At 37.1% G+C, this 22409-nt stretch overlaps 1 protein-coding gene and 1 non-coding gene across 2 annotated transcripts; one reads left to right on the top strand and one right to left on the bottom strand.

Moving 5' to 3' along the window:
- Positions 1-365: 365 nt before the first annotated feature.
- Positions 366-438, top strand: TRNAV-UAC (transfer RNA valine (anticodon UAC)). The gene has a single exon. It is a non-coding gene; the product is annotated as a tRNA-Val (tRNA).
- A 5877-nt stretch (positions 439-6315) lies between these two features.
- Positions 6316-21168, bottom strand: LOC149029257 (transcription factor-like protein). Its single transcript, XM_089141307.1, has 15 exons — positions 20798-21168; positions 20359-20526; positions 18817-18885; positions 17687-17780; positions 17393-17493; positions 17220-17265; positions 17074-17133; positions 15567-15635; positions 13240-13323; positions 13036-13119; positions 11786-11871; positions 7647-7737; positions 7201-7281; positions 6901-6975; positions 6316-6813 (listed from the first exon to the last, which is right to left on the bottom strand). The coding sequence occupies exons 1-15, from the start codon at positions 20908-20910 to the stop codon at positions 6679-6681; spliced, it is 1356 nt and encodes a 451-aa protein (XP_088997433.1). The 5' UTR covers positions 20911-21168; the 3' UTR covers positions 6316-6678.
- Between the last annotated feature and the right edge of the window lie 1241 nt (positions 21169-22409).

The following is a 22409-nucleotide window of genomic DNA, read 5'->3' on the forward strand; positions in this document are numbered from 1 at the left end:
ATAAAGTGTTTTGATGGATTCAAACATAAACCAACTAGTAATTTTTTTAAATAAATTCTATTATATGGATTTGAACATGTAGATCAAATATGAAATTTGTACTGCCTATTAACATCTTAACAACTATTTGATAGAAAAGTAGATTATGCCTTGGTACTTGATACCTTTTAGGGACTCTCTTCTGTTCCACCCTTCATTGTATTTGAATATATTATGTTTCATTTTCTAGTTTTGATTAGTATAAAACTAACCAGATGTTAATAAATTAGAAATTAATCAGTTGGATTTGTACAAACATGGATTTGGAATAGGTTCTTAATTCTAAGTTTCTATCTATAGTATCTTAACCCAATAATAAACATCTTGATGCTGTGGTGTAGTGGTTATCACGTCAGTCTTACACACTGAAGGTCTCCAGTTCGATCCTGGGCAGCATCACAAACAATATATTACTTTTTTATCCTCATCCATAAAAATGGAAGTGTTGCTGAAATTAGGTTTAAGTCTAACCTATTTCATTTGCATTTGTAGACCCTCATTGTCCTTGCTTGTGGAGATTTGGAAACGTACATTACCGAGTTTGAAGGATTTCATTATAAAATGGAATGATCTTGATACAACAATAAGGAGCAATTTTGTACAGTCTATTCTTATGCGTCATTTATTCTTTGGCATCTTTGGTTGGCTCGATGTCATTTGGTACATGCTCATGGAAATATGTATAGTTTAGTGCTTATTACTAATCTCAACAGTGCATTCTCAGAATTTCAGCAGCATACTGGTTCATCATCTTCCATTCGGCAGGGAGCTTATTCTCATTTGCAGGCCCATGAGGCATCTCAAGCTAATTTACATCTATCACCTCCTATGATGTCCAATTCTTTCCCTCTTGTTGGGGATCAAGATTTTTTGTTGTTCTGTGATGCAAGTTTAACTCAGGATGATAATATAGGTGGCATTGGTTATGCTCTAATCTCTCTAACAAAGGAGGTCCTTATGGCAGTTTATCTACCTCTACATTTCCACGATGTGATTTCTGGTGAAACACTTGCGATACGTCAAGCCTTGAAGGATGTTATTGATCAAGGTTAACGTCATCTTTGTGTCTTTATTGATAAACAATATGTGGCTTCTTTTTAATTACTCAGAGTAGAAATATTCCTACTGAGGTTGAGGGTATTTTGGAGGATTCATTACTTCTATCCTCCACTTGTGTTTCTTGTAATTTTTCATGTTTGTCAGGATGCCAATGGTTTGGTAGATTCTCTAGCTAGGAAGGCTCTGTCTATTCCAAGTGAGACAATTTGGTCATTATCCGATCCCGAGTTGTGTAGTGTTTTGCCAATTTGGTGGTTTTCTCGGTAGTTCTTCTGCTTTCTAATAAAATATCTATTTACCAAAAAAAAAAAAGTAAGAAGATAAAGATGTATATCCATAAATTTGATGTGCTGTCAATTATAAAAGTTGAGCTAAGCATGGAAGGTCCCCCCCCCTCTCTTTCCCTTTTGTTAAAAGTAATGAATTTTCATTAATTAAAAGAGTTCAAAGATTAATTCCTCATCTCAAGAAGATAAGAGTTAAAAGAAATTCAAGCGAAGTGACCCAACAGGTTCGACAAAGCTTCAATTTTAAATATCCTTTCAAAAATAAAAATTTATAGTGCGACAAATCGTTGATAAAGCCCAACACATTCTATATAGAACATCTGAAGAATAATAACACACATTCTATAGAACATCTAAAGAATAATAACATTGTCAATCTCAAAACCTGGTTTAAGATAAAGACTAATAATTGCTTTTCTTCAATAGTGCATAATTAACAAAATTTACAAAAAGAAATTGCACTCAGAACTAAACATAAAAGCGAAAAAAATTCTACAAATTAAGATTAATAACTCATTTTCTCTCTCACTCAAAAATTTCTTCCACGACTAACAGTTGAGTTATTGGTGATTGGATTTAGACCACTTCATTTGTATCAAAGATAGGGAAATATTGAGAGTAGAGTTCCTGAAGAAAGGAATGGAATTTGGCCAAATCATCATGCAAGAGAAAATAAAGATGGGGCATCCAACAAGAGCATTAGCAACATGATTGATGCCATCCTAGAACAAAACTAAAGGAGCATGACAGAGAAATTGCTCCTAGATCCTTGATATCTTGAACAAGAATTACTAAATGAAGAGGGGGAGGGAATTTTGGTATGTTAATAGGAAAATGTTAGTTGTACTCTGCAATAACATGATCAAAGCCCTCTGAGATGGCATGTAGAAGTCTCATTCTCAACACCTGGCCTCTCCTACCTCAATGCTGAAAAAGAAACAGATTTTAAGGTTGCTCCACTGTAAGATGAAAACAATGCCTCCCCGCTCCACAAAGAAGCATCTGAATTCAATTTAACCATCTCAGTAGGCAAAGGTTGCCATCTTGTTTCAATTGTTTGTTGTTGGGCATTTGACATTGTTGCTCCGCCTATACCTTCTCTTCCAACACTGATAAAAACTCCATGCTTGCTTGTTGTGCCCATGTATACAATTTCCATGGGATTGGTTCTCTTTCCTTTGAAAAGCTTTTCGTTACTGGCGATCTAGAGGTGCTAAACAATAAAACAATAGAGGTTTATTGTTGATTACTCACTCATTTTCCTTTTTCTTTTAAGATTTTGCAACTTTGTATTCATTCAGCCAAGGACACCAACTGTCACACCCCACCCAGCAGGATTCGGACTCACCTGAATACCCGTGGGGATGATAATACTAAAGGATCTAGGTTCATAGACAATCGATAACAATAATGTAACATAGCATAATCCATGATCAAGAAAATATCAAAGTGACAAGTATCAAAATTACAAAATCAGGGTTGTTATAGTTATCCCCAAATGTTAATCAAAATTATCCAAATTCATGATCAGATTTCAATAAAAAGATTGTATGTCATCAGAAGTCTGTGTTCTCAAAAAGGTTCAAAAGACTAAGTAGTGCCACCATCTATTGGTTCTATAAGAAGGATATAACAAATGGTCACAAGGGCAACTAAAATCTCATAGGTGATCGCCATGGCCTCAATAGTACTCGACTCCATAGGAGCAATCCGAACATGGGCAAGAGTCTCTATATACCCCCACATCCTCTTCAATCGGTCCCTCGTAGAATTCAAGCGGCGGCATACTCTCCACTTGAACGAAGTCCTTATAACATTTAATAAGACCTAAAAAGTATATATAGAAAGGAATGAGTTCAACAGAACTCAATGAGGTCAACATGACCATATATCATGCATTCATTGCACATTTCAATAAGCAATCTATGTATATGTATAAATGAGATGAATAAATGAATGAGTATGAAAGTATAGTTTTAACTCTAACAATAAAGTCTTTATGGTAGACACGAATTAAGTTACACACCAGCCTCCTTTGGGTGGTCTCGTCACTCTCCTTCAACATGAGACATCTCTAGGGTCTTCCGCAGTAGTTGGGGGAAGTCACATCAAACCGTGGCTGGGGATTAGGTCTCCACTCTCTTACATCACCATTGGTTAGAAAACTAGAGTGTGTCAGGGATAACCTAGGCCAATGCAAGGTTATAAATATCGTACTACATGTGGTCTAGATATCCTCCCTTATGCCTAGTGTCTTTTTAGTCTAGTATCATTTTCCACCTAGGAATGATGTCCTCAATCAGAAGCGTTTATTGAGTCCCATTCCTTAACCCTATAGTCATCCACATATGTTGGGGCAAATGCTTTTCATGTCTCCTCACTTCACTCAAGTTGTCTTTTGGACGCCCAATGAGCCCCATCCTAACATATGCAACTCTACCATCACATGATGACAGTGGGCTTGCTCGATGCACACATGACCCAACCACTGCCACCACGAGTCACTCGACTTCGATATCCCTGCCGAAAGGGTAGTAGTACTCAAGGGTTTTCTATCCATTACATCTAGATACTTATTGACCATGTACTTTTAGTAAGTCTGAGTGAATGTAAAGTCACCGAGGTAATGGGCGAACCCACAACCCCAATCACTATATAAATATAAGTGGACAATGTCCTACCCTCCAATCCAAATGCATCATATTCACAATCATCATTCATGTAAGTTGAATAGTAAATAAACATAAACATCATATTACCTTCTGTTCGTGCAAAGTCTCACGCATTTTAAATATACAACATTGATATGGCAATGTATTTCATCACAATATAATAACAAGCAATAAAATCAAATTAACTAAACGATATATGAAAATGTGTCCCTCACCTATTAGAGACAATAATAAACTCCAATGTCCAATAATTCCACAAATTTAGAGTGCAAATGACCCAAAATAACCCTAGGAACATGAAATCTAAATGGATATCGATCGGGGATCAACCGGGTATAAAAGGGGCCAAAACACACACCCGAACCAGGGGGCGGTTAAAGCCTACTAGGGTCGGTCAACCGCCCTTGGTAGACGGCCCACCCTATGGTCACGACCAAGTTTGGTTGATTTCGAACTCTTCTCAAAATCAACTCACTTAAGGGTTTTTGGGACTTCGATGTTTCACTGGTATTGTCCCAAAAACACCTTTCAATCATCTTAACAAGTCCCCAAACAAAAAACCCCAATTTGGCTCTCAGAGAGTCTCCCGCGGGCATCTCAAAGAGGTCCAATCAGTCTCAAATGCAAGGGATTGCATGAACCAACATTCAAAGGGGTTGGAAGACATATTTGGAGACAAAATTGAGCATTCATTATTGCCCAACATCAACAATCACCACAACATTGCATTCAATCTCCATAAATACTTTCAAAAGTTGTTAAAAAAGAGGGTTGCATGACTGTCTTACCTTTACACACATGTACCACGATGAATCGCACTTTAGCACTTCTCCATGTGCAAGAATCCCACCAAACTTCAAGACCTTCACCACTCTCAAGCTCTCAGCCTTCCTCTAGCATAAACAATACACTTATGAGGTAAGAGAGAGATAAAATAGGGTTTTAAACCCAAAATTGCCTTGAATCTGGGTAGGGGGTGGTCGGTTTAGCAGTGCAATCGGCCCCAATCTCTTGGCCCTCTATCTCCTTTGTGCAAAGGTCGATTTTGAAGGGCTTCGAAGGGTAGAAAGTCCATTTCAAGGCCTAATCATTGGTATATTTTATCTTAACATTTTGAGTCCTCTAGCATCGATTTTTAGGCATGCCAAAATCTTCTCTTAATGCCTTCCAAACTAACTTTCTCTCTCCTCCTAAACTCCATTTGAGTGGCCGAGTCTTCTTTGTGGTAATCTACTTCTATAGGTTCAATTTCTAAACCTCCAGGCTCAACTCGAATAGTCCAGAGTTGCCTTCTACTCGAGCTCTAGGTTCGCGGACCTAAAACCATGGTTTAACAGGTTAGGATTATAGGGAATTTCACATCGACTCTATGGGAGAAATATAATAATAAGAGAGCTCTCAAACCAGACTAATTTTGCAAAGGGGCATTCAATGATGATATGCTCAATTGTTTCCATTGCACACCAATAGTAGGGAGTGAGAGATTACAAGGATAAATATTTAGCCTCCTCCAATGTCTCATACGTCCATGCTTACCATATTGACAAGTCTCATTTTCTGTTTCTTTCTTATCTGTCTTCCCTTTTCTATTGATGAATTGTGTTTCTTTCTTATCTGTCTTCCCTTTTCTATTGATGAATTGTGAATTCTCTTTTTGATTGGTGTGTACCACTCTTGTGTTTTCTCAGAAAGCACCATAACATAGCGATTCAAGGTTCGAAAATTCAGGATTGAATCAGACTCATTTTATGCTTCCAAAATCTAGAGTGGATGTGCTTCAGGCATAGTAACCTCTTACGTAAAGGAACTAGGACCCAAGAAGTCTTCGATTTGAACTTTTACTCCTTCAGACCTCTTCCCATCCCCTAGACCTATGAACCTGTAGTCCTTATAACTGATTTGATGATGACCAAAAACTATTTTAGTCGACCCTTGCAAAACTCTTAAAGAATTTGCACATTATCCGTTTTCAATTTTTAGGTTTAGCTAACCTTTATTCTTTTAGCCAGCAAAATATTAGAAATATTTTGTAGGGAAAAACTTCACCTCTTTTAGCAAAACCCTGAAGTTCATTGAATAAAAACTTCCAAGAAAAAGAACAAATTTTGGAAATATCTTTAGCCTTTCCAGTTTCACTTTCTGAGGTTCTGGCCTAACTCAAACCAGATTCGATGCCACAGGCAATTGACCATAGTGCTTAAAGCAACCTTCCCACAAAATAAAATTTTCTCTCAATTCGTCCAAATTGCAACTTCATGTTCACAAACTGCTGTCACAGACTCACAGTAAAAATGAATATACCATAGAACCACTTAACATAATATACAGTGTGTTCCAACCTACTTGCAAGGCTGCAACACAACAAAATTCTTTGTGTAATGAGTTTAAAACAGGATAGTTACTTTTCCATATTAAGCTACAAAAGCTGCAAGCTGGAAGTAAATCTGCTTTCCTCAAATGCCCTCAACACTAGAAAATGGAGAGGTTAAAACCTAATTTCTTCTTTGTAAAGACCATACATATAACCAGCTCCAACCACAGTTTTCACCACCCCACAGGTATGTGAAAATTTACTCAAGATGTTCCATCCAAAATATTGTGCTGAGACAATAGAATGAATATTACTTTTGGCGCCGAAGATATTCCCGCATCTGCATGTGTATCTCACCCTTGACAACAAGACGCATTCTTTTTGGATCTTCCCATAATAATCCACCATTATCTCTTGCATAATCACCAGCTGCTTCGAAAACATCCTAGAAGGACACAGGGGTGTCATCACTCAAACATTTAAAAAGAGAAAAAGAGATAACAGAGAAAGAGATTAAGATGCAAAGACTTACTTTGGAGGGGAATTCATCATATAGATGTGCAGGAGTCATCTCGACTCTGTTCAGGTCTGACTCCCATAGCCTCATCTGTCCACAGCAGGAAACTTTTCAGCCCGCAGGCAAACTAAATGTACATGTTCAACATTCATGGAATTTCTTAATTACAAGACAACACATGTTCAAGAAATTCTTCTTCAACTCAAAAATTCAATTAGTCAATCACTGCTGCAACAACTATAAATTCAGCTCAGCTTATCACATAAGAGACGAACATATCAGTCAGACAAAATTCTCAAATACTAGGGAGGAGACCTGATCTGTAACATTCTCTGGTACAGCTGGAGTTCTCTCTGCAACACGAGGATGTGCATTCTGCTGAAGGAAAGAAACTATCTGTAAAATAAAATTTCAGAAGTTAAATAATCATTGAGGAAAAAGAAGAAAAAAAAAACCCTTCCAGAAGCATAAAACTATACTTCCATTATTCTGTAAACACCAGCACAGCTCAAGTAGCCCAGGAAAATATTAGTAGGTTATCCCAATGGTTGGATAGACCTAACCCAAAACCCTTACAATCATGTGAAAACTTTTCCTAGGCAAACATGTTTTATAGAAGTCCATCCATCAGATAGATAGGGGTTATCCCAATCACAAGACCAGTGAATAAATAAATAAAATCCAGAGGCCAAATTGTCCCCGAGGTTCTCATGATCTCTGCAAATAAACAATAAAACCCCAAACTTGATTCTAATACTTGCCTGATCAGCTGTGATGCCATTGTAAAACGCACTGTACAAGCTTTCTTTTGTTATTGCTGCAACTATAAGATTTGGAAGTTGATACTCAACCCTGCATTTTATAATGACAAAATCACCATTTCAAATTCTGGTTTAAAGTACAATTTCAAAAATTTAGGGAAGGTAATTGGTATGACATAATCATCATAAGGCAACTAAAGGATGGAAATGACATGATGTTTTCCCCACCATGGACAGAACTTGCATTGCTAAACAGGGATGTTACTGGATTGAGCTCAAACAACCACAGATGTAAGGACATTGGCTGCACTAGAGCAGTAAAATTGTAACCCAAGTTAAGCAGGTCGCCTTTTATGATGTTAGGCTAAATAAATACCAGCCATCACATTAACTTTCAGTAAAAGAACCCAGAACAAAGAAAGCTAGAACATTTATTTATTATTGTCGGGCACACAATATCCAGCTCACAGGTTTGGCTTCCATATATAGATTATGATTTTTCTTCCCCTTGTCCTTGTAAAGATTTTGGTTTCCAGGAATGCAAATTGCGGTGGTTGGTTGACCATTCGGTTGCCAAATGACCATATTTTGGCATAGAACATTCTAGAGACCATAATATAATATTCCTAAACACAATTATATAGATTGCTGAAAAAGAAAACCCACAAATATAAGTTTGGTTTTTTTTTTTTTTTTTGGTAGAAATATAAGTTTGGTTTTGTTCCATAGGTTGGCAGTGTAAAACATACCTTGGCTGTATATTTCTCAAATATAGCTAATGCTACATGTCATTTAGTACTATAACATACAAAAACAAATAAAAACACCTAATGCTGTTGCAATTTGCAAATGGAAACAAATCATTCAATATTATTAACTGTCAAAATGTTAATGAACGACTAAAAGTGTACAAGCGTTAATAACTACAATTCCAAAAGCCAACAGTCAACCACCCAAACCCCACGTAAAAATCTTATATTTTTCATAAAAAATTGCTTCAAGAAAATCAAATCTTAAACAAAAATTAAATTCGAATTATGAAGTCATACATTGGTCCCTGGTATCTAACATATAAAATATTGAGGCCTAACCACTACATAGTTACTCTTTTTGCAAAAATTTGACTAACAGAGAAAAAAGGTAACCTCATTCTGTGAATCTTTATGGCATCAGTCCTTCATTTTAGATGTCTTATAGAAGCTTCCAACACATTGCTCCTCAAAGATTTTCAAGTTGAATAGGGAAAACAAGAACACAAGAGCAAGGGGTTGGAGTCGAGTTCACAGTCTAATAAGTCGAAGTGGGTCTAAAAAGTGCTCTTTTTTTACTGAGATTTGGTATTTGAAATAAATGAATGTACTGTTTCAGCGGCATAAAACTGAAATGCCAGGACAGCATTAACTCTCTCTAAGAATCGCATGTTTGTAGGCAACATGCAATTTATGTCAAACCAAGCAGCAGATTGACCAAAATCTCAAACCACATGTCCAAGGACCAGAATCAGTGACCCAGAACACTATCGGTGAACTAGTTTGGACCATCAAAAAAGAAATAAGAAGTTTAAATCCCCTGCAAGTATAAATTGTTTATTTTGTACCCTATCCAACAGCTACTTACAAAATGACAACTTCCCAAGTTGAAATATCAGGCCAGTAGGGGACCTATTATCTCACGGACAGATAATGAGTAGCAGTGGCAGATTCCTATAGTCAATCTAATGGAATGGCAACTATCAGCACACTCAAAAAAACAAGCGTAATTTGAACATGTCTGACAACACAAGATGTGAAAAGAAATAAGAACCGTTGCACTAAACTTAGCTTATTTTTCTGAAAATTCGTTCATTTTGTTATGGTCAGCGATAGAAGTGCATCATCTCATCAAAATTTTGGTCATTTTGTTTCTGTAATTCGGTGATTTCAGCCATTTGTCCCCCAGAATGGCCAAGTAAAACTCATGGGAAAAAAAAAATACACTGTTTCAGTGAAATTCAGTATTTCATTTATGTTGGTTTGATCAAAATGTTAAATGAAATGAGTTTTGAAACCTCAGCTACAGAAGTTCAGAAAGCTCAAAGTAGGAGAAAGATGAGCATGAACACTTTGAGTTGATCAACTTAAAAGAAAAGTACATAATAATATAAGGCTTCAATTTATTCCCCATCCCGCAGTTGATGATACCACCAAGGAACAGGCTCATTGTTGTTACCTAGGGTCTAGGCTACCCCCCTCCAGCCTCCCTCTTGAAGGTTGGTCTGCTCCCCAGTCCCCACACCCCTTTTCTTTCTCCCTTTTGTTCATTCCTTTTTCACGAGGGACAAGATAGAGAAAAAAAGAAGGATAAAGAAGATAGGGGGGAAGAATGGAAAATCTTAGAAGAATCAGTCTTGAAGAAGGGGAAGAAAGGGCGGGGGGGGGGGGGGGGGGCTGCAAATGCCCACTGCTAAAGCTTCAATTCATCTTTTCCTTTTCTTCAAAAGTCTCTTTTTTTCCTATTGCAATAAGTACCTATTTATAGCTCCAAATGCCCACTGCTAAAGCTTCAATTCATCTTTTTCTTTTCTCAAAAAGTCTCTTTTTGTCCTATTGCAACAAGGACCTATTTATAGCTTGCCTAACGCTTTACAAGAAATAGCAACTCAGTAGATTGAAAAACACAAACTAACATCCTGGTAATTAGTGACAATAGAATCTTATAGAAATAGAAACTAAATAAAATTAGAAACTACTAGGCTTTATATTTCAACCATATGCATAAATAACTAAAACAAAAACTACCAAAATGGAAACTAAACTAAGGTCCTAAATCTCCAATGAATATTATACTCATCTAATCTGATCTTGGGCCCACAAATCCTCTATGGAACATTCCAGATAGGCCAAACAATGGGTTGTGACTGTTCACGTGAACAGTTTTTGGCCTTCTAAAAGACCATCTAAACTAAAGGGGGTGGCTTGAGCTGGCACAGTCCATTGCTGGTTCACTTGGTCCTGGTTCCATGTTGGTTGTCTTACATCAATTTCTCCCTCTTAAAAAAACCCATCCTCAAGTTCTATTGAAATAAGAACTGATGTTGTATGGAAAGCGCTTGTCTAAGAAGGAACTATGTTGAAAAATCTTTTTCATTTTTTTTTTGAAAGTGTGAGAAATAAAGAGAGGTAAGGTTTACGAGAGTGATATTAATCACAGTGGTTGTGAATAGATGGGCAACATAATGGGAAGGAAAATCAAAGAAAGAAGAAGAATAAGTAGGGAAGACAGATCATATGAAGAAGTAACTTAGCAAGGAAGAAAAATCAAGAGCAAGCTCAAGAGAGTGAAGAATCCAATAGATAGAGTTACCCAGGTTTAGGCTCTAATACCAATTAATAAGGGACAAAATGGAGAAGAAAGAAGGATAAAGAAGATAGGAGGAAGAAGGGGAAATCTAAAAAGAAATAGAATGAAGAAGGGGAAGAAGGAGAAGCGCACACACTCATAAAATGAAGAAGAGAAGAGGAGAGAGGGAAGGTGGGCTGCAAATGCCCAATGCTCCTTTCTCCAAAAGTCTCCTTTTTTTATATTGCAACAAGGGCCTATGTATAGCTTGGCTAAAGCTTTACAAGAAATAGAAACTTATTAAACTGAAAATACAAATTAATATCCTAGTAACTAGTGACAATAGAATCTTATAGAAACAGAAACTAATTAAAATTAGAAAGTACTAGGCTTTATATTTCAACCACATGCATAAATAACTAAAATAGAAACTACAAAAATAGAAACTAAACTAAGGTCCTAAATCTCCCAAGAATAAAATCTTAATGTAATCTGATCTTGGGCCCACAAATACTCTATGGAACATTCCCAATAGGCCAAATAATGGGCTGTGACACTGTTCACGTTCACAGTATTTTGGCCTCTTTTTGGCCTTCTAAAAGACCATCCGAACTAAAGGGGCTGGCTGAGCTGGCACAGTTCATTGCTGGTTCACTTGGTCTTGGTTCCATGGTGGTTGTCCTGCATCACTACTTTTACAGTTTTAGTAAAGTTCTTTATTCATCCATAAAAAAAATTATATATATATATATATATATGTATAAGATAATATTGATAAACAAATGAATTTCAGCAGAGCTATTAAGCTTATAATAACACACCTCGAGAAAAGGCGCAAAATCTCACAATGCAACTTAGAAGATGAATAAGCATATAGCCTAAAGTTTGTTTCCACAACTACAAATCCCTGTTGATGAAAATACAGAAAGAATAAACTATTAGATAGCCAAGATATTCAAGAAAAGCATAATGTATTACAAGCAGAAGTAGAGGAGGATAGAAAAGTAAGAGGATTGCTGTATCCGACACCAGAGTCCAGAGACACACAGTAGACCGACAAAATATCCAACGACATGATATCAATATCTGGTATGTTTATGCTCACAAAGCCATCTCCTCAGTGAACATGATCCCCTTGTGGAATCTGAACTCTATATCAACTACCCGGGAACAAAAGAACTTCTCTAAGGCCTCTATTTATAGGACTTAAATGGTTAAGAACCTTCCAGATTGCAATTCTGTTTTTATACCATCTCACAGAAGAGACTTGTTCAGTAAGCAAGAGATTTGAAAATTTGAAAAAGCTCCAAGGGTGCCAATGGACAGAAAAGCAAGAAAAAATAAAGTTTTTTTTTGAGTGAGAGGGGCAGATAGATTTTAATGGAGGACTACTTTCATGGAAGTCTTGTGGTGCACTTGGGATGAGAGGAACGCCAGGTTGTTTTGGGATTGAGTTCTCATCAGAAATGGTGCCACTGGATAGTTAAAAGCTAGGATGGCTCATTTAGGTAGTGGATTCAGCTTTAGAGTGTCCACACTTTTCCATTTGGTGCACTTGGGATGACAGGAATGCCAGGTTGTTTTGGGATGTTCTCATCAGAAATGGAGTCATTGGATGGTTAAAAGCTACGATGGCTCATTTAGATGGTGGATTTAGCTTTAGAGTCCCCATGCTTTTCCATTAACTGGACAGGTCAATTAAATGGAAAAGCGTGGGGACCCTAAAGCAGAATCCTCAATCTAAATGAGCCATCTTAGCTTTTAAGTAACCAATGACACCATTTCTGATGAGAACTCATCCAAAAACAACCTGGCGTTCCTCTCATCCCAAGTGCACCACAAGACTTCCAAGAAAGTAGTCCTCCATTAAAATCTTCTCCTAGCCCCAAAAGAAGCCAAGTGATATAACCATATGAATCCAACCATAAATTTTACAGACTATTTTACACCATTCTTTTTTACTGAAAACATTTAATTGAATTGTCCGACGATTATTGTTTTAGTATTGGAAATGTGGGCCACCAGTTATCTATCTACAACGACCTCAAAAGAGAAAAGACAGAAAGGAAACCTGTTTGCGTGATGATGAATCTGATAAGCTAACAGAAAGATTTGTCGCTAATTTAGTAGGAATGAACCAACTCTCTTTCCGTCCCTGTACAAACAAAAATATTCAGACTTTCAGTAACTACTACAGAAATATTTTCTTCGATTATCAAGATTCTGGGACAAAAGCATTTCACATGTTTATAATATTAAATAATTCTGTATTCACCTGCTGAAGCTTGACTAGCCCCAACTCTGCAAGATCCTTAAAAGTGTTCCTTTGTACGTCAGTCAAGGTGTTTAAATTATAGGCCTACAACATAAGCGAAGGGAACTAAGATGCAAAATACAAGAACTTATAACATAACTAGAAACTGTTTATCCGGAAAATTTTGAATACATTAATGGAACTAAAGAAAAATCTTTTTCATCATATATAAAATTGGACTGCCTACAACAGCAGCATCAATCACCCCCTTCACCTTCCCATTTGGAGGCCCTCAAACTCAAGTCACAGGATGCTCAAACTTCAAGCAGTCCTTTTCGGTTGCAGATGGGAATGTGGAAATCCAAAATCTTTATTAAGAAACCAATTCAAGCTGTAGTGCTTAAATGGTCAACATGATCAGTGCCCTTTATTTATAATAGAAATCAAGAAGGGAAGTAGATAAATATCCCTCCCAACTCAACTCTACTAATTAGAGTCCATGGGAGGGTAAATTCCCCAATATGCCCCCTACATGGGAATCACACAATAATCCCCCACAAACTGGAGCTATATGTCCTATATGCTCAACTTTGACAGGAGGGATGAAATGCTTTCCTCCTAACCCCTTAGTGAATATATATAAGCCAAATGCTCACCAGACTTCACAAAGGGTATACCATTAATCCACTTTCAAGCTTTTCTTTAACAAAGTGGTCATTGACTTCCTCATGCTCTGTTCAATCAATGCTGCACTGATGGATGCTAACCGCAGCTTTATTATCATAGTATAACATCATCAGTAGAGAAGTATATATCCAATATCTTGGAATAGACTTCAACGTCATAAACATTTACAAATTCCTTGGATTGCACAGACTTGCACTTGACCCAGCCACAACACTTTGCTTTTTACTTCCCAATGTGACAGGATTTCCACCCACAAAGGTCCAACACCCATAAATAGATTTACAAGCTGGTTTTCAATCAGCATCGGTAAAAGCTTTAACCAAAAATGATCTAAAGGAGATAAAGAGTATTTCCTTTCCTGGTGCTGACTTCCAAGTAACTGAGAATACAAAAGGACAGCATCCATTTGGGTGGACACATCAGACAGTTGGTTCCATCATATTTGATTGAAGCACTAGCAATAAGAACGTACTCATTTCAAATCTGTCCTTCAATTCTAGAGGTGGCAGTGTCATGTCTAACATAATGATTTCAAAGAACCAGCAGGACATGAAGATTAATGGGTGTGAAGATGACCACCCCCCCCCCCGGGGGATTTTTATCCCGTCCATTTTTTATTCCTTATGGATGAGGTGTCTCCAAGGTTAGATCAAAGGGTTGAGATAAAATTAAAATAAAGAACTTTCTATCTTCCAAATCTAACCTCAAACCTTAGATCTAACCTTGAACCTGTGTTGCCCATCCTTAAGGAAATGGATGGTCCATTTCCATGTCAGAAATGGACAGGATAAAAATCCATTCCCCCCCCCCCCCCCAAACCTCCCAAATCAGTGATTGTCAGGGTTTTGAAAACCCAGTCTTCTAAAAGTTGGAAAGTCTTCTGCTGTTTTGAAAAACTGATAAATGCTGTCTAAGGTTGGTTATTTGAATCTCCAAAGAACGAAGGCACAATCCCAGGCACTAACAAAAACTAGATCTTCAAGAGGGCTGAAGAGTCCAAATTTGCAAAACCAAAAAGAGAAATCATTGATTGATGAGGTAAAAGGTAGGGTAGCAACTAGATCAAATCACCTCATCAGTGCTGCCCTTTGTGAAGGATGGGAACCAAGGAATGGAAGAGGAGAGAGATGGGGACTGCTCTTTAGCCTAGATCAGTTTTAGCTCTGATGCCATGTTAAAAGAACTAAGTATGTAAGCTTGAATGACCAATATGATCAATCAAGCCCCTTATTTTATAGAAAAAATCAAGAAGGAAAACTACATAAATATCCTCCCTACTTAACTGTACTAATTAGTCTGTGGAGGGAAAAATCCCCAACATGCCCCAACATGTAGTTGTACTACCCATTTAATGGTTTTCTATATCTCCTTACTTGAACTAGGAAAATTCAGCCTTCACATTTTTGGCATTGAACAATACCCTCATGTTCGGTTTTGTTTTAAGATAAAAAGAAGGAGAAGGGAGGTATGAATCAATGCAATATTGCTTGAGAAAACAGCCTGATTTTCTTTCATTATCTTAAATAAAATAAAATAAAACCATGGATTAGAAACCCAGAACACTGGCACTACATAAGGCCCACAATTATGCAATATGGTTAGTTAATTTAAATAATTACTTTAGCTCAAAATGATCATATCCACAGGTTCCTATTCATTACCTCGCCTGCAACATGGAAACTAAGCTCCAACAGAAATGAAATCAAATCTGCAGGATCGACACCTCTATCCTGCACCATACAGAAATAAAACCAAACGATGAGAAAAATTAAGCACATCCAGACGTGCAAGGCATATGCTCTACCAATTTTTAGTTAAAAGAAAACCCAATCATCAGGCAATAAGAGGAAGTAATGAAGGAAAATACAAGAGAGAAATTTTTTTATTTTTTTTGGGGGTTGTGGGTGGGGGGGGGGGAAGCAGAGAGAGGAACACGGAGGAGAAGAGAAAGATATGCCAGAGAACGGGTAGGGGAAGAATTGATTTCTCTCCCCTATATTTGCTAACATAAAATAACATGTAAGATTACATCAATACCCCACACTAACATAAGAATACCCACATAGGTAAAAGAAAAGGTTTTTTCATTTCAGTACCCACAACAGTAAAATAACCAAACTACATGAACGTTAACACTCCCCCTCAAGCTGCAGAATAAATGTCATGCCCAGCTTGCACAAGATGAAACGGAACTGCAACTCGCTAATCCCTTTTCTGAAGATATCAGCCAACTGGTCTCCCATAGTATCTTCACAAGGAGTGCAGATGTAGCCAGAGTCAATTTTTTCTTCAATAAAATGCTGATCAAACCCAATGTGCTTTGTATGGCAATGTTCCAAAGGATTGTTAGCTATGCCTATAGCAGTCTTGTTGTCATAAATTCCTAGGGGGAAGTGAAAGCCCAAGGGAGAGATCAGAGGCTCAATATTATTATCAAATCTTCTATTTTCTGTTTTTTCAATCATTTTCATGACTATATCTGAGATCTGATGCAGAACCATTCAAGGGTGTAATTTTAGGCTGAAGTAAGGATGAAATGGTGACAAGGTGCTGCAGACCTGCTGCTTCACTCACTGGTTAAGTTCCTGCAAAAAAGTGCAATGTATTTGATTTTCTTGTGGGGGAATTTGTGCAGAATCCGAAGGGGTAAATCTTTCCATCGGCGTATCTGTTCAAGCCCATATCTGAAGGATTAAATCAGCACTCAAATAGGGATGATGAACTCCTGTTGTGGTCTTCTGAATCTGGTTTTGGTCTATTCTGTTATATCTCCTCTCATCTAAAACCCCTTTTCAAGATTTGGAATATTTCATCGTGTAGTAGCCTGATTATTGAGATGTTACGGGATCCTGACTGGAGTTTGGTCATTAGCAACTTTAAATCACATTTAGGTGTTGGGTGAAGAAGAGAGTATTTTGTGTTTACAATTTCATCACCACTTCTAATTTTGCTTAACATCCCTGAAGGAAGAACCCAAAAATAAAATGAAGTATCTTCATCATGGGGCCCCTGGATTTAGATCCCCTAATCTATCCTTTTTGGGAGGAATAACATAAAATGTCTTTGAAGACACGCAGAAAAAAAACCTAAGGATCAACTTGTACCCCTAAAAATGTTAGGTGCAAAATTTACAGCGACCCATATATTTAAAATTTTAAGAGTAAATACCTCAGAACTTGAGATGTACTCCCTGATTATGTACCAAAGTTGTGCATTTGTATCCATCAGCTGCCATTTGTGAAATGAATAAGATGGCTACCAACAGGTAAAGCTATAAAGGGGAATTAGCAGCTTATAGTCATTGTGAAACATACTAAGAACTGGAAGCCTTTCTCAGTCAACTTTGGAGCTTCTTTCTCTCTGCCAAGCAATACAAACAGAATGTCATCATTTCAGATACATGTAATCACAAAGAAACATAAGGCACGACAAAGAAATCAACTTAAAAAATAATTAAATTAAATTAAATTTGTTAGAAAGTAGGAACCTCTGACTTAAAAGACCTCGCTGAAAAACTTTCATCACAGAAGAGCTGAAGTTTGTTGGCTTTCCAGCTTGGGATGGGTTAATAAGTTGCAGCAAGAAGCACTGATTTACCACAATTTCAAGTCATAAAAAGGATGACCTGAAATTTATTGAAACTATAAATTGAAAAAAGGCAGAAACCAGTCTCACATTTCATACATAATACGTAAATTTATGTAGAAGAACTTAAGAACACTGCTACTGAACTAAGGTGCAAATGCGATAAGCTAAAAAAGTATACAGTTGAAATAACAACCTCCCATTGCTCAAGTGCATAAGCCTCTAGATCCTCCAAACTTGGGAGCCTCACAGTGACGCTTGGAGGCATGGGTTCCCTAGGTGAAACACCACTGCATATTGCAAATTCAAGGATCATAACTAACAACCACTCCAAGTTTAAAAGCAACATTTTAAGCTAAAATAGTATGAATATGACCACAATACCAAGTAACCTGATGAAACAAGCAAAGATTTAGGACAGAATCGTCATGGATGATATACGGATTAAAACCACCAACAGTCACAAACATGCATTTGGAAAGTATGGTGAAGTCTCATCCAATAATATTATGCACATTGCATGATCGGATCCAACAAAGAAATAGACTGTAGACAAATAACAAAAGGGTAACAGGCCCCTTGAGAGGCTCATGTTGACCCCTTCACATGGGAGATGGAGCCAGATCTGCCACATAGCAGACTGGATCGATCCCAGATTTTGTGGATAGACTGGCCCCAATGTTCCCTGCTGACATGTCAAGTTTCAGCCGGATAGACTTTGCCATTTGGCAAAATAAGGCTTCAAAAAATTCAGAAAATAGATGGGTGCACCATGCTAGTTGCACATTAATGAGATGCACACCAATCCACGGTATGGTTGAATTTGAGTCTCAAAGTTAACATGTCGTTGAAGATTTGAAATCACCACACAACCATACCACACAGCATAATTAGGGCTCCATGGAGAGAAGCCTCTGTACACTGCACTGAGTAAAGGCACAAAAGCCAAAAGAAGACATCTAATGAAGAATTTAAACAGAAAAATACTGTTCTACCACCAAACACATTCATATGGACTATAACAAAATCATGAAATGAGAGTTATGGATAAGGTTGACCAATAATACTTTGCATCTACTCCCATTTTTCCTCTGAAAAGAGAAATAATATATTGAGATGAGGGTTTATAAAAGGAAAGTGCATGCACATGAATGTTCCATATCTACAAAACAGGCGAAATACCAGGCTCAAAAAAGATTTATTTCTTTATCAAGTAATTTGGCATATTGTTTTCCAACAGTAAGTCCCAAGCTCCAATTGCACTTCAAATCCACAATCTTGACAAGATAGAATCTACAAAGGTGAATATATGAAACTGACACTTACCCATATATTAAATACTTTTGAACATTAGTCTGAAACTTTGGATTTAATATGTAACTCATCTCTTTTTTCCTGCAGATATAAAGAGAACTTAGAACAGTTACAGAAGAAAGACAAAACTGCTGAGGATGCTATGACATCAGGACACGTGCAACATCAAAAAAATAGACTTAACCAAAAGGATAGTTGTTAGGCTCAGCCTACCCTCTGCAATCTTAAGAAATCTTTCAAGATTCAAGACTGATACAAGCTGGAAGTTGGTTAAATGGAAAGGCACATCATCAGCACATGGCTTCACAGTTCTTAGTGGGTCTATCAGCGTACTCATGCCTCAATTATGGAATAAAATTCATACTATGCCCTGATTCTACATAAGTAGTTTATACTAATAAGATACATAACATTAGTGAAAACTTAAGAGATCTATAGGAAAATAGTTAATTCGAAACAACTCCTAGAAACATCCCAAGATAAATATAAGGTTCTTCAGGTAACTGCTTTAAAAAGCATCCAACCTGAAAGGGCTTCTATAACCTTGAGCCTCGTTCACTAAGGATTTTGAGGAATGCAGTATTCAGAAATAGAAAAAGTTTGTCATTTGTTCCAGAAGTTGACACATCCAAAGCTTATATGCAGCTTTATATCCTGTTGTTTTAACTTTTAGGTCTATTTGTGTGGCTTTAATAGTAAGGCACCATTCTTTTCCCTAAGCAAATGTCTCTAATTGTCTGAGGAACAGAAAACTGCAATATGATGCAAACAATGAAACATAAAGCCGTACAGCCCGTATCTCTTTGTATTGATGTCACGAATGAGAAATTAGGGAAATTGATACCTCCTTTGATACACATTGAGTACCTAGGGCAGTGAAGAAGCGTTACCAACTCATTTGAACTTATTGGGCCTTTCCTTTGATATTGGCATTAGATTATACATTAGACAGGTGGAATCCTTGGTAAACATGGCTGCACTATGTAAATTGTTGGATATCAAAGTGGAAATAAAATTAGATACAAATTGTAGGAGTTAACAGGAACAGTTCAAGTGTTACTCCACCTCAGACAAAACAAAACTGAGGTACTCATAACAACTAGAGAGACATGTATGAAAACAATGAAAGAAGTGAATATTAAAGCAAGTCCATAACTGGTTTTAAACAATTTTCAAGGATTGTCCGATTAACAACTTGATGGTGTTTCAGGTAGATGACACCATTGTCTCATTTTAATTTTTCGTTTTTTTCTGATAAAGAGTGGCGTCAAGCTCAGTTTTAATTGTTTTTCAGTTGGAAATCTATACCAACCAGTGACTCATGGTTTTTCAAAAAAATTCAGAAGCTGACTCTCGACAGCCCTAGAGTGCTTGCAAACAAATACATCTAATGTTCTCTCTCTTCTTCAGTTGGAAACGATCCAAAAAATGCATTTGGCTAGGATTCAACTATGATGTTTCCCTCAAGTTTAGCAAATTGTAAAGGCAAGACCTTGAAGAAGAAAAATAAATGAACCGGATACAAAAGAATATGGGAAGGATAACGGTCAGAACCTGTCGGCAGTCTCAAGAAATACTCTCAATTGAATTAACCGATCTATCGCATTTTTATGCTTGGAGAGCCCGTCAGCAAGTACCCACTCCTCCATTGATTTTGAAGTAATTGGAACATCGATGTACAACATTTGCAAAACATACTTCTTGGCGAGAGGTGGCAAAGACCTGAGTATAGAAGCAATAAATAAATTTTCACTTTCGATTACCGTATTTGCAGTAAAGCAAATTTTGCTTGAATGATGTATTCCTCAACTTGGATGTTTTTCAAAAGATTAAAAATTTGAGGCCAGCGCTAAGAAATTATAGCAATGAACTATTAAAGAACACATTACTTGCTTGCTTCGTCTCAATCACTACGGATGAAGAAGCCACAAGAAAAAGAAGAAGAAAAAAAAGTAGAATTTTAGAAGATCCTGATGATTGGGACGTAATAAACCTGAGAACGGCTTCACAAATAAAAGCGTTATCGTAGAGCTTGTCAAGCTTTAACGCAGGTAAAGCGGCGACCATGTCCATGAAATTCTTGGCGATGATCTTCACCTGAGGCATTCTGAAAGCTTTCGTAGTCCTTACAGTTTAGAAAGATGACAATTAGGGTTCCAACAATTACTGAAATGCTTCAATGGTCAGAGTAGAGAAGAGAAGCCAACTTCTTCCAGCTGAACACAACAAGAAAAAGATGCCTGCCAATTTCCAAGTTAAGAACTTCCGTCCTTCTCTATATGATTCTTTAGACTGAATTCAATTCAAATCGTGATTAAAAACGGAACCGGGTCCAGCATTGGCTGCCGAGTTCAGACACCTCGTCTTCTTCTGAATTTTTTTTTTTTTTGGGTGCGATGTTTCTAGCTTTCTATATACAACTAGGTTTGGAGGGATTTTTGTTCGCGCCTGCACGGATATCGTCCGTGCAAGCTGCAACTTCTTGCCATTTGTTAAATAATCTAACGATTATAAGAAAGGGTATTATAGTAATTTTACAATCTAATTAGAAAGAAATGTCAGAATTTACAAAAGGCAACCTTAGTAACAATTCAATTCGCAAAATAAACCCAAAAGCTAATCAGAAACAAGATTGTGATTGTGGAAACTCTAGCGGACTGCCCTCATCACCGGTGACCAAATCCATCCAATGCGATTGTGAATTTGTTCTTTCATTTCGATTTTGGGTTTGCACTTCTTTCTTTTTGTTTGTTTTGAGGAGAACCACAAAGAAAGAAGAGTTCTAGGGTTTACTTTCCACTCGAGATTTGCTCTGCTTGGGTCGAAATTTAGGTTTTTTTTATTGGACGCATGAAACTGTATTGGATTTTTTGACATTACTTCGTGTATTTGAACTTTTATGGAGCTTCGATTTGTTCTCTTTCTCCTGATCCAGTGGTCTCTCTCAAGGGTAATATTCGAATTCGAGTTTCACAGGTTCTGTTCATCGTGTTCTGCTCTTTGCATTCTTTCACCCAAACTTCTTTTATGCTGAAATAATCTTCAATCTCTTTTGCATTAATTATGGCAAATCTTTCATGATTTGTGTTTTATTTAGACCTTTTACGATCGCATCAAGGTTAGGGTTTTTTAAGAGAGAAAAAGTGTGAGCCGTAGGGCATTCGGCTAGGGTTTTCACAATCAAAAAGATAGTTCTTCAAGCTAAAACAATGAAAAAATCAAAGATATTGGAAGTTAAAATGATTGGGTCTTTAACCTAAAACGATGAAAAAAATCAGAGAGATCCAGTTGTGATGGTGGGTTTTGGGTTAAGGTTTAGATTTCTTGTTTCTTGTATCGGTTGGCTTTCTGGGGTTCATTCGGTGAATTTGAGTTCTTTGAAGGATGAGTTTTTGTAAATTTAAAAGTTCTTTTACCCTAAATGATATAATTACGAAAGTACCCTTACTTTCTAGTCATTGGATAGAAAAATTACACGTGTTATATTTTTGTGCCTGCGCGGGTGATATCCGCGCAGGCGCGAACAAAAATCCAGGTTTGGAGAGCTGAGAGGCAAAGGATGAGAGGCTGACGGGATTTGTCACAGTATGCAGCCAACGATCTAG

The sequence above is a fragment of the Hakea prostrata genome, chromosome 1 (genome assembly GCF_041222555.1).
Source record: "Hakea prostrata isolate BN-2017 chromosome 1, UWA_Hpros_2, whole genome shotgun sequence".
Taxonomy (NCBI): domain Eukaryota; kingdom Viridiplantae; phylum Streptophyta; class Magnoliopsida; order Proteales; family Proteaceae; genus Hakea; species Hakea prostrata.